Source organism: Pipistrellus hanaki (genome assembly GCF_964339955.1).
Source record: "Pipistrellus hanaki genome assembly, chromosome: 5".
In the NCBI taxonomy this organism is placed as follows: domain Eukaryota; kingdom Metazoa; phylum Chordata; class Mammalia; order Chiroptera; family Vespertilionidae; genus Pipistrellus; species Pipistrellus hanaki.
In genome coordinates this window covers 19,619,601-19,644,673 of record NC_140507.1, presented here as the reverse complement: position 1 = coordinate 19,644,673, position 25,073 = coordinate 19,619,601, and the positions used below count along the sequence as shown (strand labels likewise).

General features: G+C 34.6%; 1 protein-coding gene across 6 annotated transcripts in view; it reads right to left on the bottom strand.

Annotated features, from left to right (window-relative positions):
* The window catches only part of CSNK1A1 (casein kinase 1 alpha 1), a 39,089-nt gene that overhangs the window by 6,340 nt on the left and 7,676 nt on the right, over positions 1-25,073 (bottom strand). For 3 of the 6 annotated variants that reach the window (XR_014795031.1, XM_084884221.1, XM_084884222.1), the window contains exons 3-10: positions 18,148-18,274; positions 15,237-15,335; positions 12,852-12,935; positions 8,933-9,072; positions 7,622-7,700; positions 6,294-6,368; positions 3,994-4,100; positions 2,894-3,042 (exon numbers count right to left, since the gene is read on the bottom strand). Coding sequence is in view for 5 of the 6 variants with exons in the window: in XM_084884221.1 (XP_084740347.1) it covers positions 2,894-3,042; positions 3,994-4,100; positions 6,294-6,368; positions 7,622-7,700; positions 8,933-9,072; positions 12,852-12,935; positions 15,237-15,335; positions 18,148-18,274 (860 nt within the window). In the remaining variant the exon portion in view is untranslated. The remainder of the gene's footprint in view (positions 1-2,893; positions 3,043-3,993; positions 4,101-6,293; positions 6,369-7,621; positions 7,701-8,932; positions 9,073-12,851; positions 12,936-15,236; positions 15,336-18,147; positions 18,275-25,073) is intronic. The other 3 variants (XM_084884223.1, XM_084884225.1, XM_084884224.1) reach the window with 3 other exon arrangements.

Below are 25,073 nucleotides of genomic sequence, written 5' to 3'. Positions count from 1 at the left end.
GCCCTTGACCGGAATTAAACCTGGGACCCTTGAGTTCGCAGGCTGACGCTCTACCTACTGAGCCAAACCGGCTAGGGCTTATATCATTCTTTTGATGAGCTTTGGAATGGAACATTTCAAAAGATCTTTTCTTTAGCAAAGTGATTAGGATAGAAGCCTATTACGTATAATAAACCTTTTTTAGCTGAATTTAGACTTAAAAGTCTGGACATTTTTAAATGAATTGCTAAAACAAGTCATTATAGCTTTCTATGAAGAAACATTAGAGATTTTTCAAAAATAAAAATAATCTCATAAAATATACAAGTGAATGCCACCATTTGGGGGATTTTTCCAGCAATACATATTCCTGTGATACAAAGCTTTACTTGCCGAAGATTCACTTAAGAAACTGGATTCTCTGATGTGAAAAATTCTAGAAATATAACTCCGTGCACAACAAATAGACAGGATTTATTTGAAAAGCACCTTATAGCCCTGGCTGGTGTGGTTCAGTTGGTTGGAACATTATCTCATGCACGGAAGGGTCTCGGGTTTGATTCCCTGTCAGGGCACGTAACCTAGATTGCAGGTCCAATCCCTGGTTAGGGCGCGTGAGGAGGCAGCCAATCGATGTTTCTTTCTCACTCTTCCCCCAACTAGAGATTGGAATCAGGAATAAGCAATCCAGACCAACTTTCAAACTCAATACTTCAACAATTTCTTAACGGATGTATTACCCAGAAATGGTTGGGGTAAAGATAAGGGGAATTGATTCCCTTTACTCATTTCATGTCACCTTCAAACCCATTAAAATCCCGTTTTGTGTAAAATTTGCTGGGGCACTAAGTTCTACATCCAAAATAAATGTTTTCAAGAAGTCAAAAATCAAAAAAATTTTTGTTCTTTGTATTCTGTGGAATGACACATTTTAGTTGAAAGCAACTAAATATTTTGCTTGGAGTCAAATTATACCTCATGGACATTCATCTCTGAAAGTAGTCAATGACATGTGATGTGTGTTAAGCAAAGTCCATTTTAATGTAACAATTCGTATAACCTCTGTGTTGTAATGCTATAAGATTTTTATAAGATTTTTAAGTTGCTTTTTATAAAAAAAATAGCTACGTACAAAGTAAGGATTAAACTTAAGTTTAATTTTTTCCCCCAAGGAAACATACTAACTCAGTGGATCCAACTGTTCATCTTTAAGACCTGGATAGGGCAGGGCAGGACAAAAATTTTACTTGTTTATTGAGTAAGAAACACACAGTAAACTAACAATGAAACTAGCTCAAAATAAGGTATAATTCTTTCAGAAGGCTGCTGAATGCCTGAAGTGAAATGTTCTAGGTCAGCTGAGATTTCAATCTAATTTTAGTTCTAGAAACTGCAAATCATGATGATCCTATTATGCTAGCTAGCTTTAGGCAAAAATTTTGTGAGAAAAAGCAAATATACTATAGGTGTCAGATGTAACAAGGTCTCAGTTTAGAGACTCTAAGTTCTTCTACATTCTTGGTGCTATCATTAGTTTTACAATGATTAAAACACTCAACAGGGGCAATTAAGTCCCAACTGAGATGCACAGGCAGAACACTGGGCAAGCATTAGTGTTTGCTATCCTGAGCTGAAATTTCATCATCTAAGAACCCTCACTACATTAAAACTTCAACTGTGAATCTTGCCCAATATGGAAGCATCTCAACTTCATTCCTAATAGATGAGCTGCTGGGATGAGGATGACATCAGTTAATTATACTTCTTAAAGTATCCTCAGATTAGAGCCTACTTTTATATTACAAAAGAGTTTTAACACAACCCTAAAAATATGGATCAAAGAAGACCAAGTTCAGACTAGAGCAGTCATTTAGAAATTAAACAATGAAAGCCCCCAAACCAAACTTTACCTGCCCTCTACTTCTATTAATAGAAAGTAGGCAGGTGTTAGGAGGTAAGCCCCAGAAAGGGGGGAAAAAACAAACAAAAACCAGGAAACACAGGAGTCGAACTGTATGACAACAGCAATGGAGCTGTTCCCTAACAGTTCTTCTCCTATTAGCACCAAGAGTGTTGGAGAAAGACAGAAAGAAAACAGACTAGCAGTTCAATGGCATTTGCCCCAGTTTTTTTATTTGTTTCCAATTTGCAAGGCCTAACTGCAGAATTCAAGTCCACATCAGACTCCTAGAGGCTGAATATTAGCATGATTTAAAAAAATAAAGCTAAAAGTAAAAGATCATTTGGAAATTAAATAACACATGTAGGTAAATATTAGCTAAGAGATTTATGCATCGAGCTTTTCAGTTATTTGAGCATATAAGAGCTTAAACTAGATGCTCTACAACTGAGAAGATAGACACTTTGGGGGCAATGCCAAACTCAGACTCACCTCTTGAAATCAGACCGTATTCACAATATTCCATTTAAATGCTAAAGCATTAACATGCAGAAAAAATTCTTAACTGTTAGTCTGAAAGAAAGTCAAGACATCATGGCTAACCAGCTTCATTATTAATAATCAACAAGTGTTAGGTCTAGGATTTTGGATTTATTGACTATACCATATTCCCAACACCAAATGTTTATTTTGGAAAGAGTTAATGAATGAGTAAAAAAGATGCAGTTGTTAAAAATGACCCAAAATCCCAAGAGGAAATGATATAATATACACACATATATGTATATACAAATACATATACATGTATATATGAACAAGGACATTTCGGGTTTAAAGTTAGTAGTCAAATTTTCCAAGGACGTTTTTTTTTTGTTTGTTTGTTTTTAAACAAAGCCGAATTTTTATGTATTTTAAAACCACCTCCTTGATCTAACACTGTTAGAAATGAATGAATTACCCAATTTTGTGTTCAATTTTTTTCCCTGTAACGTCACTTGGTTCTTGGCTACTAACCTTTCATGTTACTCTTGGTTTTGTCAGTTTGCTTGCCTGTGGGGGTTTGGGCCTGCTGACCCTGCCCACTTGAAGAGGCTGCCTGCTGTGCTGCTTTCTGCTTTAACATTGTCCAATCAAATGTGTAGTCATATTGGTGGTTCAGGGTTCTGGAAAATATAAAATTATATGTTAATCCTTCAATAAGACTCTAGTTTAAAACACAACTGAACTTTCAAGACAGGGCATTTTTTTTTTTTTTTTTTTTAAAGAAAATGAATATTTTCTCTTAAGAGTAATAACTTTCAAAAGATTTCTTTCCCTATTGTTTTTTTTTTTTAACCATTCAGATAATTAATTCTCACTTTATTCATGTCATGATAAAGTGGGAGGAAAATTATGTCACCAAATTTGGTATGCTATATTTGATAAATCCTCTTCCCTTAAAAAAAAAAAAAAAAAAAAAAAAAAAAAGCCTTCTTTAAAGTTTCTTAAAATGGGCAAGAGGGTGGGAATGGAAGGCAGCATGAATAGCAAAAACACTGTCAGTTATTTTGGAGGATAATCATAACAAGGGTAGGAAGAGGGTAGGAATGGGTCTCTAAGTCTGTGAGAGAGATATCTATGCTGGTGGTTTGGGAAGAGTCTAAGTTTTACAAAGTATTCTTAAGCTATTCTATTTTCTAGGGTGAACATCTAAAAATAAAGTCATGAATATATTATATATCCAAACCCTAGAGTTTGGCCTGCCTCCACACTATCAAATACCCTATGATTGATATTTTAATTGCTTTTCATTTCGGTATTGAATAAATCTCCAAAGTTGGAGAGTCCATGGACCACCAATGTCACTTAGATGTAACGTAAAATACAATTATTGTGGAAAAGTTTGATTCTACTTTGAGCCTGATTCAACTGTTTATCCATCCCAAACTAAAATAATTTCAAGTACATTAATACTATAAGTGGTAAAAAGCCAAACAAAATCAATTTCTTAAAAATTTTACTCATGTTGGCTGGGCCCACTTTAATTTTCCACTTGTCAGAATAATTGTGTTAAGTAAATTTAACTAATTCCCCCTTCACTGGACTTTAGAATCTTAAACACCTTAAAAACGGACCTGAAAAGAATGCGGAATAGCTGCCTCAGATACATGTAATCAGGGGCTTCCTCAAAGCGCAGCCCACGACAATAGTTTAAGTACATGGCGAATTCTGCAGGGAACCCCTGTAAGTTCAAGAGTAAAACACAAAGTTATAAAACAAACTTATTTCAGGATAGAAAAATAAATGCTCTTAAATACAAACAAAATATGTATTTGAGGAGGGGGTTTATTATTTTACTGGACAATCTGAAAGTAAAATAACTGACTTGGTATCCTCATAAAATTAACAAAAGTTCATAATCTTGACCACTTTATTATTACTTTATCATTTAATTGTGGTAGAGAAATATTTTCCCCATTAACATTATATTGTAAGCATCCTTTTGTTAATTTCCAATTGCTTCATAAACCTCTGAGTTGGCTGCATAACAATCGACATCATAATTAACTTGTACCCTTTAACTAGACATTTAGGGGAGCCCAACTTTTTTTTTTTATAAACAATACTAATAATCACATCTGTGGGCATAAACTTTTTCCATGTTCAATTTCCTAAGGAAGATTCTCAAAGATGTTTATAAACATTCTAAGGCTGTAGATATTAGTCATCAAAAGTATTTTGCCACCAGGAATGTAAATGTGCAAAGCATTAAAGTAACAAAAATCCCTACATCTCTTCTCCTTCAGTAAATGTGAAAGTGAAGGGAGGTAAGTTAAAAGTCTCTTTGCACAACTTTACGATTTCAATGAATTTCTCACATCTACAATAAGGCAGGATAGAATGGATTTATTTGCAACATTTATTTTTATTGACTGTATTGATATAAACAGCTTTAAGTTTTACAAAGTATTCTTAAGCTATTCTATTTTCTAGGGTGAACATCTAAAAATAAAGTCATGAATATATTATATATCTTTGTTTTTTAAACTCTTAACCAGATTTAAAACTCCTCACTATTTTATCATAATACCCAATACTTTTGTGTTTAGTACACCCTGAATCAATTGTGACTAATCCAAAAAAGATAGTCACAGCCCACAATTTCTACATCAAATTAAGATGTAGTCCACACGTAGAGACTATTATAATCCTTTCTCTTCTGGAAAAATGGCTGACTTTTCTAATGAGCCAAATGAAACTTTCTGTTCCATGGAAAATATGTCTATAGAAAATATGTTTTGCTTCTTGAAGCATACAGGCTTTAAAGTTACTTGGGTGAATTATAACACAAAAATGTCTTATTTATTAATCTAAAATTCATTTCATAATTTGAAAAAAATGAATCCCAAGGTGTCTCAGAAAAGATCATAGTCACCCACTCCATTAGCTCTTCTATTATAGACTAGAGGCCAGGTGCACGACATTCGTGCACTGTGTGTGTGTGTGTGTGTGTGTGTGTGTGTGTGTGTGTCCCTCAGCCCGTCTGGGAGCCCTCGTGCCGCTGGGGAGACAGGCTGCTGTGCTCACCAGCCGTCAGCCACAGGGCTAAGCAGAGCTCTAACTGCGTGAGAACACTGACCACCAGGGGGAAGCTCCTGTGCCGAGTGCCTGCCCCCTGGTGGTCAGTTGTGTCATAGTGACTGGTCATTCTACCTTTCGGTCAATTTGCATATTACCTTTTTACTATGTAGGGTATGTATAAAAGGGGAAAGCAATTTTATGAATGGGGAGACACATAAAGATATCACCAATTACCTCCTCCAGAGTACTATTTCAACTAATGCTGATTTCTACTTTCTATCATCCAATTATGTAATTACACATTATTTTCTCATTATTTCAGTTATTCAATAGCCTAAAAGACAACCATGTGGTCTTCTTTCTGTAGGAAACCATGGCTAACATGGTTTCCCACAGAACATCTTTCCATTCTAAATTCATGTGCTTCTCTATAAAGTCTGAGATTTCAGAGAAATAAGCCTGATTCATCTATATTGTCACACATGTGCTATTTTATATTCTGTTCTGCTAGCCTTTGTTTCCCTACTCCTTTTGTACCAACTGTTGATGTCCTTTTTTTACTTAGAATATTTTTAAATGTAATTTTTCTCATAAATTAGTGAGGCTCTATTAGAAAAGTTTGCCTGCTCTCTTATTTTCTCTATAATTTTTAACAGATGACAGAACTCAAAGAAACCAGAAACAGTAAAACAAACAAACAAACAAACAAACAAACAAAAAAACCCCCACACATACTTAATGGCAAATGGCTAGCTCCTAAAAGGATGTTTATGTTCCAAAGCTGGCAAGTAAAGTGTTTCTTTTTGTTCTTGGATCATTTATATTAAAAACAAAATCAAACATACACACCTACCTTACATAAAACTTCCACAGGAGTGGACATCTTCTTTTCACTAATTTTTTCATATTTTTGTTTCTTTGTTGCAGCCTGTGGAAAAGAATCAAACCACACAGACATGTTCAGTACTACTGAGATCCTTACTAGTTTAACATACTAGACATAAAATGTAAACTTAAGATTCAAGAGATCATAACTTACGATTTAAAAAAAACCCCAAAGTACAACATATTTAAGTCCCCTGCCCCCTCCAAATGGTTAATTTCTATGAGTTTCTATTTCAATAACATTTTTAGCTATTAAGAGAGGGTGAATCTAATAGGAACATGAAATATATAAGATTTAAATAAAACATGGGTGGTCAAATTTGAAATTTTCTTAACCCATAGCCAGCACAAGAGCAAAGATGTAAGCAAATCAACACAAAAAAATGAGCCCATCATTTAGTGACATTAATATCTTGTGTCGCCCGGCCAGTGTAGCTCAATGGTTGAGCATCGAACCAGGAACTAAGAGGCTATCAGTTCAATTCCCGGTCAGGGCCCATGCCTGGGTTGCAAGTTCAATTCCCTGTGGGAGGTGTGCAGGGAGCAGCCGATCAATGATGTTTCTCTCTCATTGATATTTCTATCCCTCTATCCCTCTCCCTTCCTCTTAAAGAAGGGAAAAAAAGCAATAAAAAAATATAAACATAACTGGTGTTAAGTCAAAATACTTTTCCAATGAAAAAATATTAATAATGAATAAAGCTACTCACACATAAACACAATTTCCTACTCTCAGAGATAACTTTAAAAAAAATTACAGAAACCATTTTCCTTTAAATAATGAATAAAATATTAACATAGCCCATTCAATTCTAAGACAGAGACTTAGCATTAATACACACAAAAGAAATGTCAGGATAATTGAATAATAGAGCTAGTATTACTGGCTAAGCCAGTTTTACTGTACACAAAAGTATAATGGCAACACATCAAAATGAGAATGTCTCCACCTAATTTCTTAGCCCATGTTAACTTCTATCCAGATAAAGCTTCTGGTTGCCAATGGGTACCTGGCCTCCTGTCTCCCAAAAATTGTTCTTCAGGTGTGAATGTCGGATTCTATTAGCTTATTCTTACTGAAATGATCAGATTTTATTTCCCAATAAAAAGTAAAAATAAAGTATTTCCATTTTAGAACACCTCATATTTGAAAGAGACTTAAATAAAGATCACCCCAAATATTATTTTTATTCTTAAAACAAGAGGGGGTGTGGGGTAGAGAGGGAAATATCTGTAATACTTTCAACAATAAAGATAAATTAAAAAACAAAAGCTGGTCATTTGAGTCTGGTTTACCTTTAATCCTTGCCATGGCAGGCTGGTTCTATTAAAATACATCAAAACATATCCTAATGATTCCATGTCATCCCGGCGACTGGAGAAAAAAAAAAGTAAATTTATAATCTGAAATTATTATGAAAAACATGTGAAAGAAAGCCAGGTACACAGAAGAATTTTGTCAAGTGAGGAGCAATTTGATGTCTTGTACAAGAAGGTACATAGTTAAGGTAATAAAAAAATTCACTAATGGGTTACTTCTAAATAAAACCCATAGAATCCCCAATTATAAAACTTAACATTTCCTTGCAACTTAATTTTTAGAGAAGAGCAAAAAGGATTTAGCTAAACAACTTTCCAAACCAAAGAGCAGGACTCTTGTTAAGTTTTGCAGAACCTCATAACTTTATCAAGGCTGAAATAAATTAACAATGTAAACTTAATTAAACACCAATATGATCTCTCTTTCTCTTTCTCTCTCTCCCCTTGAACAACACAAGTTTGAAATGCAAGGCTCAACTTATGTGCAGACTTTTTTCAACTGACCACATTCAACAGAACAGACCCACTGTAGTGCAAACCTTACTTGTTCAAGGGTCAACTATCACATACATACATACATACATACATACATTCATACATACATACATACTTTCAGACAGATCTGTATATTTAAGAACTGGTAATACTTTGACCTATAGAAAATGTGAAATCAGTTTAACCCAGAGTAGTCAGATATTCATGGATATTTTCTAAAACTTGGCTTAAGGAGCAAAAGATGATTTATAAAAGAGGGAGAACATGAAAACCTAGAACTCAAGCAGAGAAACAGCAGATTATGAAGATTTATTCAAACTAGATGCTATTAATTTATGGTATGAAAGAGTAGGTCAGAAGAAAATCCACCAACCCCTTTTGGTTCATTAGTACTCAGATAACATTTTCCTTGTAAAAATAACCTATAGTCTTCTTCCAAACTCAACTTTCACCACTACAATATAAAAGCCCAAGATCAGCATTAAGAAAATGAGTACTATCTTCAGCTGCAAATATAAACATCATGATAAAATTGCATTTATGCATATAACTTTTTATCATGCAATATTTTTCTTCCCAAGGGATGAACTTCAACAAAGAAAACAAAAAGGCCTCATTTCACTGGCTTTTCTGCACTGGCTAAAGCAGCAAGTAAAAGGATTACTAAGCACCCTTCAAATCCTCAGCTAAGAGACATCTTTAGATACTGTAAGAAACTAACGGAAATATTAAAATGACACATTAATAACATTAGCTATGAATTTTATTAACACATTCAACTGTCAAACTCACCTCTGTTCAATACCAAGATGTGCATTGATGCTAGCATATCGGGCAGTGCCAGTGAGATTTTTATCTTCTCTGTATGGTATGTGTTGCCTTGTCCTGTTGTCTCTGTACTTTTTGGCCAAACCAAAATCAATAAGGAATAACTTTAAAAGAAAATGAAAAGACATTATTAGGTTTCCACCTTGTTTAATTAAACTACTTTTTATTCATTAAATGGCATCTATTTTCTTTGTTCAAATACATCAAAGTATCATAAGTAGAACAGATAATGAACAAACTTAACACTCCAATAAGCTTTTATTAGTCCTCATCAAGTTTTTAAAAAAAGTCAAGTGTTTGATTCTGTCAACTGAACAATTTTACAGGCTCAGTTCATTCCACACCCAAAAGCCTGTGTGCTGTGTGCCATAATGGAACCCGATATCCAGTTACTATTGGTAAACAAGACAGCTCTTAAAGTTTGATACTGACAAGGAAAAACAAGATTTTTTATTAACAACAACAAAAAAAAGCATTTTTTTTTAAGCAAGCATGCATTACGTTCTACTACGTGAAGTGACATTTATGCATTTGATCAGGTTAAACTCTAGAAACTATAACAAGTAGACCTAAAATCTTTAAAAAATACTTAATATCAAGGTGGCTTACAATCAGCAGTTTAGATAACCTAACCAAACACCAAACTAATATTGTATTATAAAATAAAGTTTAGTGCTCTCTTTCAAATATATGGTACAAAGAGATTAAGATACTCATTTATAATGTTGATTTTTTAAAAGTAATTAAAACCTTTAAAAGAGCCCTAGCCGGTTGGGCTCAGTGGACAGAGTATCTGCCTGCAAACTGAAGGGTCCAGGCTCGATTCCGGTTGAGGGCATGTGCCTGGGTTTCGGGCTTAGACCCCAGTGGCCAGTCGATGATTCTCTCTCATCCCTGATGTTTCTCTCTCCCTCTCCTCTCTAAAATCAATATTAATAATAATTAAAAAACACCTTTAAAACAACAAAACTATTTTTGACAAAAAAAATCCAACATGTTCATATTTACTACCTAGCTTCTAAAGTAAAATAAACAATATTTACTTAAAAGTATAGCTTTATCATAAAACCCCATTAAGATTATTAAGCAAAGCAAGTCTACAGGCCCTTATACTAACATAGCCCTAGTTCTTTCCATTAGGCTGACATTGGGATTCCTTCTGTCAGTTTATAATTTGTTAAATGCTGGAAAACTGATTATCTAGTCTGTTAGGGTTTGTGCTAGAAAATAAAGCAAGTTATTGATTTAAATGAAAAAGATCTGACCAAGTGTTTCTCTTAGGAGGATGAAAAATACCTATTTTAGGCAGGCACTGTTAACCTAGTCTCAGCTCTAAGCTGGATCAAAAAGACAATGAGGTTGAGCTTCTGTAACTGTTAACAATATTTATTTTATTTACTACTATAAAAAATGAAGATTAAATTTTTTAGTAAAATGTAATTAAAGAAAACTCTTACAAAAATACCAACTTAAGCAACTGAGTTAAAGAAATATGAAGTGTTATAAAACACACAAAAAAACTCATGCTGTTTGTCTTATTATGAATATCAGTTTAGTACACAAGTTTCAAAATGAGCAAAATATTTCTCTTAGGCAAAACAGAAATTATATGACTTAAGCTCCGCAGATTCACATTGAAAATCAATCAAGGGAAAAATAAACACAAAAGAACATCCGGCCTCAAGGTATTTAAAAAACATCCCTAAGAATTATGTGGATTTTGAATAAAAAATAATTAGGACATAGAATCTCCTCTAAGGGCTATTTTCCAGAATTTCTTTGTTCAGTACTTCAAAGTAGAAAAAATAGGAACATCTCTGACATGATTATGTCTGATAGCTTCATTTGTGTCTAAATTGACAATCAGAAGCTCTATTTGCAATTCAATAATCAGACACTTTTTCACAACTAAAAAGTTCATTAGAGTATTTTTCCTTCCACAACTATAAAGGATGAAATGTAATGAAGAAAACAAAAAACATTCAAACACTATCTTCTTAAACATCTCAAACATTGGTATCAAAACAAAATACTACAAGGCAAATAAATTTAAAAACTTCTCTTGTAAAATCTAAGTCAGGAAAAGTAATATCACTGCCAAACAAAGGTATCCTATTTTAAGAGCAAACAATTGAAAATTAAAAAAAAAAAAATTTAAATTTCTTGGTAATTCATCATTTTCTGGGATCTATTAAACATCTTTAGTAGCTCTTTATGTTTTGAATTTAAAAATGAATGTAAACATATAATGAAAGTGTATACTTGAAACCACATGATTCCAAGGATACAAACAGGTGCAAATATGTAAAGATAGAACAAACAAGGAAGTCATTATTTAGTAAGTCATAAGTAATGCATTTTTATAGGTTTATATGTGCAAAGAGAGGCCTAATTTCTTTGGTGAGTCAAGCATATTTTCTGTGGGTTTTAAAGATATGTATGTTCTAAGTAAAATTTTTGACTGTCTTAAAGAATACAGCATGATTCTTCAAAGGCATGTGGAAATGAGTTAATGTTGAATATACTGGGATAATGCTATTCGGTAGAGATGCATTTGCTTCAGAAACATTACTGCCAATTTTAGTTTTTAGTATTTGTAACAATTTATCCTAATTAGGGTCACATTACCCTGCCCTTCCAAAAGACTTAACAAAGTCACCTTTCCTTACAACCCAGCTAACCTATAGCAAATATAAACAATTCAAAAAAATTTAAAATAAAATGTGTGAATTAATGAGTAAGTAAAAAAGAAGAACCAAAATTGCCTTACAATGTGCCTTACACACTTACAACATTTCCCTCTTTTCCCAACCAAACCTAGTCAACACAGATGGTACTACTTCTTTGTCCATGAATAAAAATAATGTAAATTTATGAAACCTTTATAACATCAGGAGAAGGTGGTCCCTAAAATATGCTGGGTAGTATGGACAAAAATTAAACATCACTCAGATGATGCATGTGGTAATTAAGGAACTATAACATATGCCCATATATAAAAAACAATTTTCTTTTTAAAATTACTCGTGGCAATACTTCCTTCTCAGTGTATCTTACATTGATAAGGGTCCATTTGCTCTGGAGCTTCAAAATTTATCTACCTAAATTTTATGATTAAAAAAACTATTATTTAAAAAGAAAAAAACCCCACCTCTTTCCCCTTGTTTGTCTAAAAATTCATCCAGTAAGAAAGCTGTCTAATATCTATAAATGTAAAAGATTGTGAATAGTTCTGCTTATGTTTTTAAAAGTTAGTAAATTATGTTTATCTAGCCTGCCAAACACTAAATAATCAGATTATACTTTCATTTAATTTGTGTTATTAATGGTAATTGTTTAATTATGTTATTGTTATATTGTTAGAATGCAATGTCTTCTATTTCCAGAGCATATGTTCTGAGGTAAATCAATTCTAGAAACCCTGGAACTGAAATCTGACCTACACTTACCTGAAGGTCACTGGGGAAGGAGAAGAGAGTTAAGACACAATATATTCACCATACAGTACTGATGTATTTCATGCATTGAGTTATACAACTCCAAATACATTTTTAAACTAAAAAGTCTGTCTCAAGTTTATCACTAAGAATTTCCATAGTAGACTAACACATCATTTTCTCATATGGATGTTAGAGATCTAAACACAATCCTGTTTTCATTAGGTTTTCTCTAAACTTTAGAAGTTTAAGCGACAGCCACAAAGAAACATCTTAGTAATGTTATGTTTGCCAAGTATGTCTGAATAATGCCAACGTAAGAGGTGCTTGAGAAAGATCTACATTCTCCAAAATTAAAACAAAACAAAAATAATCAAAATAAAACAATAAAAAAAGAAAAGCACATGAATTTGGGATTGAGTTTGGAATAGGAGACAGTTTCAGACCTGGTTTAATCCTGAGAAAGATGGGTCCTGAGAAGTACTAACAGTCATGCTTCTTTTCCTCTTCCCCACTGGAGATTCTAAACACTAAACAGACAATAGAGGGTGGCAGTGCATCAAACAGTATTGCTTACATTGCAACAATGGCCGGCGCAGACAGGCAACACCGAGGCATTAGAGAAAGAACAGGGTAGCCAAATGCCATCCTTCTTCCACCAAGCACTGAGCTTCTCAGTTTTCCAAATAAGAATCACATGCTCAAGAACATTTGAATTCTGGAAAATACTCAGGTTCTTAATGCCGCTATAGTGTCACTGCCTGAAACAGGGATAGCAATGGTGACATTTGGCTCTTTAATTTTTTAATAAAAAATGGGGAATTTGGATTTGTAATCTTTAGTACCATAATCTGCCCTTCTCTCCCCAAAAATTATACAGGGGGGGAAATCTTCAGTAAGGAAGAGGTAGAAGGCATTTAGTCACCTTAAAAAAATTTATTTTCATAAGCATGCAGGGCTGATTACTGGAAGAGATGAGCAAATTCACTAAGATTGGAGTAGCCACTCCTAAACATCAAATTCAGAACAATTTTCAAAATAATAAATTTTACTTAAAAAGTCAACCTCAAAAGCCCCCCCAAACTATGTTTTCCAATTAATAGAGAACTACTGGAACAAGTTGACCAAATAATCCAGTCTCATACAACTGGCATTTTTCAAACTACAATACAGAAAACACTAAAAACCAACTACCGGTACATAAACAAAACACTAGTCTAAAATGTTCAAGAACATTTAGAATTTGAGTCTTAGCTAAGTTAAAACATTGTGCTTCTACCCTAAGGGCTCTCTGAATCTGTGTAACAGCAAGTAGCTCCACAGTATCCTATTTAATATCTCTAAAGAGGACACAAAATCCTAAAGATTTTCATCGCTGGGCAATTTAGAATTTCTAACACAACTATGTGATTAACAATCTACTTTATAGGGAGGAGGGGAGGAAGCAAAGAGGAATTATCTAGATCATAATTTTGTTTAAGGCAAAAACCATGGCCTTCAATGTCAATACAGATCATATGAGGATAACAGATCTTAGATAGGGGGGAGGAGGGGAAGAGGGGAAATGGGAAGAAGAGGGCTGGGATATGCCCAAAAGATTAGGGTCAAACTGACAAAATTGCTCCAAAATTAAGACCAGTAAATCTTTTCAATTATATTACCAGGTTTGGCAATAACAATCAAGAACCTGGATGCTTCAAAGAAAGAAGCAACATAATATTAAAAAAAAAATGATGATGCAATTTGGGAATGGCAAGGTAAGTTATATATAGATTTAAACACCTTATTTTTTAAATATTTAACTCAGCTTCCAACAAAAAAAAAAATTAATTTCCTAAAACTTGGTCAGACCAGCATTAATTACATCTCACACATTAACAAATAACACCAGCTCTAATGGTAATAGCTCCAAGTTGGCATTCATACAGGCAAACAAAGGTAAACATATATAGCTAGACCTAAAACACCAAACATTTCCTAATGGTTTAATAAATCAAATGGGAATCTTCCTTCCAAAACATAACAAAACAAAAAAACATAAAAAACAAAAAGCCCCCAAGTTGTCCTGAAGTTGAGAATTTCTATCAGATCATTAGATCACAATAATGCTTAGTGTATTGCCAATGCTGCCTGTCTGCCCGAGCTCAACATTGAATCAATTGATAAATAAAGCAATTCACTCAATACACTAATAATTGCAGAAAAAGTTAACACAATTTAGTTTCTAACTTCAATCATGCGTCACTAGCTAAAACTCAACCATCCCAGAAAGTTCAACCGCCCTGAGACCCAAATGAACACTAATTTTGGTGTATGAATATTCATTCCACTTAATATTTTCCTTTGAAAGGGGGAGAAGGGATAGAGAACCCACCCAACTTGGCACCCAAGAAAATGCCAACTACTTTTGAAGCAGGCCCAAAAGTTATCCTTTTAAATACAGAAATCCAAGGACTAAAGAATGCTCATTATCAACTATGCTTAGTCAGCAAATGTCAACACTATGGTTTCCACGCTGGCACAAGCACATATGAATACAAAATAGCTAAAACTGTTCAATAGCTCAGTAACAGATGGTTATATTTTATTATAAAGCCCTTGGGAATTTTATATTTCATATAGATAACTAACCTTGGTTGGGTAAGTTGGAGAAGATTTATTTCAAGTTACTAAGTTAATAAGAGTTAGCTGATATTCTTCTAGTACAATATTTTAAAGCAATTATCAACAGCAAATTAAATTTACTACAACTTTTTAAAAAAATGTGTTTACCAAAGCAATTCTTGGAGTTTTTACTTTGTGTTCTTTCATGCAAAGAACATTTGACTAACCTTATTACAGTGACGCCCAATACCCATTAGGAAGTTATCTGGTTTAATGTCTCTGTGTATAAAATTCTTTGTATGCACATATTCAATTCTACTGATCATCTGGGGAAAGAAAAAGGGAAGAGAAAATTAAGTCGAACGATTTGAATTAAACAATAAAAGCTATCAATTATGATTGTTTTAAATTGAAATAGAAACACTTTATTAATTTTATTCTTGTTTGCTTATTTATTTTTAATTACACATATCCAAAACATTCCTGGAAGTTGGTAGCAAACAAAATAACAATATGACTTTATATAAAGGAAGACATATACATGCTGAATTGCCTTTGTTTAACATATTTTGGCCCCCGCCCCATTTTTTCTCCACATTATATAATCATATTCAAAATCTGAATTACCACCATGCCATTCTGACAAGTTTTTCTTGAAAATTCTATCAAGTCAAATGGTATAGGTCTTAGCATTCTTTAATGGCTACAAATATTCTATGGTATAGATTAAGTTTTCCCCCATCATCCCCAACTCACAGTATTGCTAGTTTCCAGTATTTCCCTACTGTAAGCAATAATGCTATTAGTAAACTTAAATATCCTACCTACTAGTGCTTTTATTTCTATGGACTATAAGACCCACACAATTTCAGAGAGCTGCTGGGTTAAAGAGTATTTTTCATTTTGATAGGTGCCTTTTAAAATAGGTTATTAACAATTCATTTTTAACAAGAGTATATGAGAGTATTTTTTCCCCCACTAGTAAAGTCATTTTCAGTTCTTTCTAAATTTTGCCACTTTGACAATTATTCCTAACACTTATTTGGAAATCTTGCCACTTTGACAATTATTCCTAACACTTATTTGGAAATCTGTTCATTTGTACTGATCATTTCAATTTACTATTCTATAAACTGTCAATATATATTTTTTGTCCATTATTCTTTTGACTTGTTCTTTTCTTGTCAATTTTTCAAAAATTCTTTGTATACAATAATCTTTTATCTGTAATTTATTATGTGAATAGATTTAATTTTTAAAAACCTGTCTTTTAACTCTTTATGATATCTCTTCTAAAATAGTTTTAACTTCAAATGATCAAATATGTCTACCTATTCCGTAAGAGATACTTAGAAATAGTTTTATTTGACAATGTTCGCCATAGCCAGACTGCCAACATTACCTCTTTACCCATGTTCTTGGTCTTCTCAGTAGTACGTTGTCAAGATTATATTTTTTTATTTGTCCCCATTTTCCTGAGTTTTTATTACTATGAATATAAAGATTCTGAAACTTGTTTACCTTGACAAATATCTTTTGAAGCCAAATCTGTAATCTCTGGCTTACACTGTTTATATTCTCAAAGAAGTAGATAAATGAAATGTCCAAGTACCACCTTGTTCATTAAGGAAATAAAACATTTGGCTCACTTAATGTACACATTCGTCCTAGCTAAATAATATCCTTCATTAAACTGTGACTATTAACTCACTGGGAAAACACTGGGGAAAGACAATGGCACAAACCTTAGGCTAATTTGATTGTTGCCTATTATCAAGACTTAGCTGTTACCTGCTAAAACAAATGCTTTCCTGTATCCTGAATTATTCTTTATCCTTTGCAACCAGTGTACCCAGAATATACTTTTATCACAGAACCTAGAACATTGTATTTTTCCATTTTTTTCTAATACTAGTAAACTCTAAGTTCCTTGAAGGAACTAGTTAGACTTCTTCATACCCTCTCTTCCCCCAGTGCTAATTACAGTAGCAGGCCCTAAATGTTTCCTTATTAATGCCTATGTGTTTTTGAGGCTACAGAATATAAAACTTTTTTTTTTTAGAATATAAAACTTTTATTAGGATTTACATGTTAGTTCAAGCATATTAAAAGGTTTTTAACTTTTTAATGTGTGAGCCCATAATATGCCACAAATAGAACACTGTACTTTACAAATATGTTAAACGTGGGGAATATCAGGCACTGATTACAAAAAAAAGTGAGCACTACTTTCTAATCCTTTAAATTTTTATATTTAATATTTTCCCTAAAAATCTACCTCAAATACTAGTTCTGTTTATCATCTCATTTTACTTTCTTATGATTTCTGATCTAAATTTTTAAAATGTTTTTCTCTGCCACAGCAATTTTACACATTAAGTTAACGTGACCCAATTCCAACAGTTTCCTGTCCTTAAAGGTATCTTGACCAAAATTTAAAATTATACACATTATCTGTTTCTAACTCCATTCCCACATCTTAAAAATCTTTAACACAAATTTTCTTTCTTATTCTCTAAAATTAAAAAAAGAAAAATCCAAGCTCTGGCTTTAAAACAATTTAATCTAACACTAGCCAATGCATGGATCGAATTCATGACACCTCAAAAAATTCCAACTTTGCTTAAATTCTACCAATGGCTGAGTTTCTATTATTTTGAAAAACATCTATTTGGCAATTTTTTTTAAATTATATATATATATATATATATATATATATATATATATATATATATATATATATTTTAGTGCCTTTTTTATTAAAATATAGCTTTCATAAGATTCCAGACCTAATACAGAGCATTCAACCTGTTTAACCAAAATTTCAATATGTACATTTATCTATATTTATATACTACAATCTGAACCCTTTCTTCAAACAAAATCTTGTAAGGAAACTTGCTACATTTAACACTAAAACAAATGCACTTCATCTAATAGAGCACCATGAAAACTACGAATCTAGAGTGAGTAGTAAACCAGCATAATCCATTTTTTGTCCTGTACTGCTAGGAAAACATCTACAAGTCATATCATAGTAGTACACTTGAATGAGCATATCATACTATTTTATCTTATTTGCTGATCCTAAGGTTAAACAATGGTGAACAGTTGTATTCTCATCAAAACTTCACATACCTGGTCAGCTAACATAAGTACAGTTTTCATTGTGAACCTTCTTGAACAGAAATTGAAGAGGTCTTCAAGGCTGGGCCCAAGAAGATCCATGACTAGCACATTGTAGTCTTTTTCCTGACCATACCACCTAACAAAACAAAAAGGGAAAAGGAAAAGCAACGGCATTATGAAAAGCCGATTATCACTTAATACCACCAAATTTTTTAAAATTCTTAAACCTTAAGAATAAGTTTTCCTCCTCTGGTTCAGATGATGAACCCACTAAGTACATTGTGAATACAAAGTAAGGGTAAAGAGTCTTTTCTTCCGTCAAGTGACCCCATTGACCTATTAAGACAAGTCTTGCCTGGCAGCCTTAACACCCCTCTTACGGCAGCTGAAGTTTATACACATCTGCCACGGATTCCTGTGACCTTGGGCAAGTTCTTTAATCTCACCTGGTCTTACTTTCTAACTGAAGAAATGAAGAAGACTATGCATAGCAGTCATTTCAAAACATTTCAGAAAGCAAAGATCCCTAATATTATATCTCTTGTCCCATTCCCCACCGAGTATTTAATCAATAATTACTTATCATTTTTCTTTAAAGTAGTCACATTTTTTGTTTAGTTTCAGATTACAGGTAACAATCAGTATTACCACAAAGATGAAACTTGTTTTCCATGGGAATCATGTTTTCCTTATCCCATACTATATTGTGAAAATATTTGTTCCCAATAACTGCTAATTTCAGAGACTTCAAGGGCTTGGAATTACTGTAATAAATGATTTCAAGTTTCTATCTATACTAATAAAAGCCTAAATGGCCCTCGCGCACAACATCATCACAAGATGCTCGCCACAGGATGGCTGCCCGCACAGCAGAGGCGGGGCTGGTGGCTGCTCTGAGTGGTGAGGCCTGTGGGTCCCACAGTGTGGAGGAGGCCTGTGGCGACAGGGGAGGACAGTTGCGGGCAACCATGCCAGCAGGGGAGCAGTTAGGTGTCAATCAGGGCGGCAGGCAGAAGCGATTAGGGGCAATTAGGCAGGTGAGTGGTTAGGAGCGAGTGGTCCTGGATTGTGAGAGGGATGTCCCAGATTGGAGAGGGTGAAGGCTGGGCTGAGGGACCTTCTCCCTGTCCCCCTCCTCCCCCCTGCATGAATTTTGTGCACTGGGCCACTAGTATGACTATAAACATTACTGCCCTAACCTGTGTGGTTCAGGCCCAGTTGTTTGGAGCATCATCCCTTTACCAGGTCTGATTCCTGGTCAGGGCACATACCTAGATAGTACGTTCAGTCCCTAGTTGGGATGTGTGCTGGAGGCAACCAATTGATGTCTCTCTCTCTCAAATCAATAAAAAAAGTAAAAACTAAAAAACAAAAGTCCATATTCCTTTTTACACTTCAGCTTCAACTGTTCTTGAAAACTTGATGCATGAATAACTGCTATCAAACACAGAAGGAATTTATTTCACACCCTCTTTGCTGAAATAGGTATGCTGGTGGGGAAAGAGTTTCTGCTTAAACTTCTAGAAATTTTGCCTACTTAGCCTAAGAAAAGCAACAGATGTGGCTATGGCAGAATTGGTCTGCCCTTTTTTAACGGTATGTAAAAAACATTTTATTTCCCCCCCCCCATTTTTTTTTCCATTTATTATCTGTGTACATAATTTACCATTGCCCCCATGTAGCAAAATTTTAATATAAACCTAATTTATTCAGGTTATAAAAAAAGAGAACTTTTCTATACAACAACACCAAATCCAGAAAGAGTGAAGGCATTAGGGAAAAGCACAAAAAGTCAAAGGCAAAAGGGAAAACATAAATTAATTCTCATAAGACCCCCATCTCCTCTGTACATCAGAGGTTTGCACCAATGGCTTGCTGACAAAGCTGCAATAAACAACCATCCAAGCCCAAATCCAAACCTGAAATGTAAAAGACACAAATTCATACTTCATATATGCATGCAATTAATTACACATAATTTCACAAACACTTTTTGAGAAGTGCTTTAAAATAAGCCTTAACAAAATGCTCCTATAATAATTACATGAGCTTAAAAAAAAAAAAAAAAAAAAAAAATCAGGTTTTTTTACCAGGCCAGTGTGGCTTAGGGGTTGAGCATTCACCTATGAATCAGGAGGTCATGATTTGATTCCCGATTAGAGCATGTACCATGGTTGAGGGCTTGATCTCCAGTGGGCAGTGTGTAGGAGGCAGCTGATCATTACTGATGCATCTCATTACTGATGTTTCTATCTCTCCCTCCCATCCTCTGAAATAAAAAATATATATATATTTTAAAAATAAAGTTATTGGGTATTTTTCTCCTTACTTGCTTAGTGTATAAGACATATCCACTATTCTCAATGTGAAGATTTTATAAATCAGCCATAAAAAATAGTTTAAAAGTAAATGTTTCAAAGGCATTTCCTCCCCATGGAATAACCATGCATTTCTAAAACAGTTACATCTTCCTGCTGTGTGTATGTCGGTTATACTTCCTTTTGGTCTCAAGGAACTTATAATGTACGGTAGCTTATTTCTCTAAAGCTAACACCTCATACTCTCTCCATCTGTGCTTTCCACCTGTCTGACTCATCCAGACATTATTACACACAGATTAGAAGCTAGGAACAGTCTTCTGTTTATCTGAATCCTATTTATTCACTTTCTATCTTCACCTCTATATTTCCTATTTCTATTCTGGGAGCTTCTATTGCATCTTGGAAAAAAAAAAAAAAAAAAAAGGTACCTTAAGGTCTGAAGAATATGCTCTAAGACAGTGGTCGGCAAACTCATTAGTCAACAGAGCCAAATATCAACAGTACAACAATTAAAATTTCTTTTGAGAGCCCAATTTTTTAAACTTAAAACTTCTTCTAACGCCACTTCTTCAAAATTGACTCACCCAGGGGGTGGTATTTAGTGGCAGAGACACACTCAAGGGGCCAAAGAGCCGCATGTGGCTCGCAAGCCGCAGTTTGTTGACCACTGTGCTAAGAGAAGGCAAGGTCCACTTTTTGTTCTCATCTCCTTTCCCCTGAACCCATATCCAGACTAAATCTAGTTTAAAATATTAAGACACACATAAAAGCACAAATGTAAGCACACATTCACAAGTTACTGGGGCCGACAAAAAATGTTAACATAAAATGCAGACCAAAACATCACAGGAACAAAATTTGTCCAAAGAAGCCTCATGAAAATGATCTGTTCCAGTCAGATCCTGAAGAAGGGACAATATTCTGAAAGGGAAGGTAGAAGAGAGCATGCTAGACAGGGGCAAGAACAGACCTACTGAAGAAGAGTCAAGGTGGCTGATAGCTTCGGACTATATTAGACAGGCCAGTGGTCGGCAAACCGTGGCTTGCAAGCCACATGCGGCTCTCTGGCCCCTTAGTGTGGCTCTTCCATAAAATACCACGTGTGGGCGTGCACATACAATGCAATTGAAACTTCGTGGCCCATGCACAGAAGTCGATTTTAGGCCTGGGCGAGTCTATTTTGAAGAAGTGGCCAAAGAGCTGCATGTGGCTCGCAAGACGTGGTTTGCCGACACTGAGCCAGGCTAAAGAGTTTTTAAATTTTATAAATAACTAGGGGAATTATCAAGAGTGTGACTGGAACATAATTTAATTAAATCAATATTTTAGGGTTAGCCTTGGGAACAGAATGCAATATGAAAATAAAAAGTAAGGAAAGGAATAACAGTGGCATGGAGACCAATTAGAAGTGTCAACAGTTGGAGATTTGAGGCAAGGGTTTTTTTTTTGTTCTGTTTTGTTTTAGGATTCTCTATAAAAATGGAAATATCTTAGAAAAGAAATGACTAAAATAATTAAAATAAATAAGTAAATAAATAAGTAAATAATGTGTTGCTATGAGACCTAAGGACTTCCCAGAGCAACAAACCAGTGTAATTATCTTAAGTATGCAGTTCAGATTAAAACACCCAATTATGTTCCATTTCTATGAATAGGACAATTACAACAGAAATAAAATGTATTTGTTTAATGTAGGTCCTCCCCTTTAGAGTATCAACTTGATAGGTGTAATGGTTAATTTTATGTGTCTACCTGACTGTGGTAAGGTAAGCTAAGTAAACCATTATTTTGGGGCGTCAGTGACAACTAGCATGAGTCAAGAATGACATTTGAATGACAGACTAAATAAAGATGATCATCTTCCCCAAGTTAAAGGGCCTGAATAGAACAAAAAAGGTGGAGGGAGGGAGAATTCACTCTCCTCATGGTACCCACACTCCTGCTTTTCAGGCTTTTAGGCTTAGACTACAATTAAACTGGTTTTCCTAGGTCTCCAGCTTGCAAACCAACAGATCACAGGATTTATCTCCATAACTGTGTGAGCCAATCCCTCCTAATCCCTTTCAATACACCTATATATAACCCATTGGTTTTATTTCTCTAGAAAATCCTAACACACACACAAAAAGAATATCCTAATACAGTAGATGCAGACACTGTATCTGTCTTGTTCACAACTCTATATTCCCAGCTTCCAGCACAATGCCTTATATACAGGAAGCTCAGTAACATTTGCTGAATTAAAGAATGAAAAGCCAAGTAAGAGGCTATAAAATTAAATGCTTGATTTGACAGATAAGGCAAACAAAAGGAGTACAGAATACTCTGCACTGAAAGTTTAAAGTCAACAGCAAGCACCTATTCACCTTTGATTCAAATAAGCCAAACAATTACACAACTTTAAAAGTGAAAGTTCTTATATAGGCAAAGGTCTTTTTTTCCCCTATGCCATTTATTTTCCCATCTTTAGGTTATTCATGTCAGTCCTCAATAAACAATGAAAAAGTATAAACACTGAATCAGTGCCATAATATACCCATGTTCACAGCATCTACATTTTCAAGACCCTGTCTCTTACGTTTACTTTTGACAAGACATCATCATCCAAACTGCTCTCAGACCATACCACTGAGTCAACTAAATATATTTAGTAAATGTATATTTACTAAACATTATATACTGGGCTTCATTCCATAGCAAAACCCCAAACCTTTTAAAAATCTCACTTCCTGTCTGTTTCTTGGATGTATATTACCTCTTCCTAAAAACTGATTTCTTGTGACTTCAATAGCCCATTATCCCAATTCTCCCCTTGATAAACTTTGAATTCCACCGGTCATTCTTCTCAATTTATTTTCTCTGCTACCTCTTCTATCATGATTTTGCTGGGATCTAAACCCAGCCCTAAAATAAACAAACAAACAAACAAACAAACCCAGTCCTAATTCCCTGGCCTAAGTTTAGTTCTGTATTTTCTGCTACTAACTTCAATATATAAATGAGCTAAACTTGGGTTACCCTGTCACTATAAACTCAACATGTCTTTTCATAAAAGCCACCTAAAGGACAGAATGGTCTATGAGGAGAATCAAAGTTTTGCCACCCCAAAATATGCCTTTGTGGATACTGATTTAAGCTGGTTATTTAAAAAAATAAGACACTGAATTAACCTTTCACTCCCCCCTCACCTGCCTAAAGAAATGCAGATAGAAACTCATGCTTAAAGGAAGGAAACATATTCTTAGCATCATAATAAGAAATGTGGAAGAGTAAGAGAAACCTAGCAATGCCTGTTTGAACTTTGTCTGTGTACCATTGTTTCTGGGTGGCCAAAAAGAATTTGTTTACCACCTTTGTTCTTTCTCATCTACCTGCAAACTGTGGGCTTTAAAATCTCAGACCTCTGCCCCCATTTCTTTCTCCTTTGTCCAAAAGGGCACACACTGGTAAAAACCTCAACAGCCTAATGCTCCTTGGGGTCTCATATTTTTTTACGGCACCCCTGCACATACATCCACAATAAATTTTGGATATTTTCTCCTGTTAATATTTCATGTTACCTTGATAAGCTCAGCTAGAACTTAGAAGGTGGGAGAAATTATTTTTTGACCCCCTGCATTATCTGACAGAAATTAACTTCCTAATGTTGCTGAGCTAGAACCAAAATAAATTCTAAAATGCCAACACCACTGAGATGCTAATAGACATCTAAACCACATGTGTCAAACACAAGGCCCGCGGGCCAAATCCAGCCTGCCAGGCCTTGCAATGTGGCCCGCACCGCGCTGTCATCACTGCACTCCGCTGTCAGTTTATGACATTGTCAGTTTATGACTGTTCAGTAAACCATTCGGCCCGCGATTTAGGCTGGATGTTAGATTTTGGCCCCTTCTCTGATTGAGTTCGACACCCCTAATAAACTGATGAATGTTCACAACAGCAAGCCTTTACTGTGAAATTAACGGACACTGGCATTTAATGATTGGAATTCAAACCTAAATACTCTAGTTTACTTTTTGTAAACTGGCTGCCAGTTAGTGAGTGCAGCTGAATATTTAAGAAATCCAATAAAATAAAAGCCTATTATGCTAAGTGTCTGAGTGTTGACCAGTTGCTATGATGTGCACTGACCACCAGGGGGCAGATGCTTAGGTTAGCTTGCTGCTGGTGTCCAGCTGATTGGGACTGGGCCAGAAGGATCAGAGCCCTCCCTCCCTAGGTCCCTCCCTGGCTGGCCGGCCCCAATTGGGACTGGGCAAGACGGGTGGACACATCCTGGAACTGACTTGCAGTACCTCCCCGCCCCAATGATGGACAGAGATGATGAATATTCCCATAGGAACTGGAGTTAATGATGCATGGTACTCCTAAAATTCTATGTGTGAGCCATAACTTTCTACAGGGCTCCATTAAAAAAAGTAAATGCAAATAGATAGAATGAATCATGCCTTCTCTTTACCCAGCACTATGCTAAGAATCATAAAAGATACTTTCATCAACGAGACATAGTTCTTTCCCTCAAGAAATTTCTAGAATGCTTTCCTGTAGGAATGCATCTAAGTGAACAGGAAAATGATTCACATATTGTTTTTCAGAAATCAAAGCATTTGATAG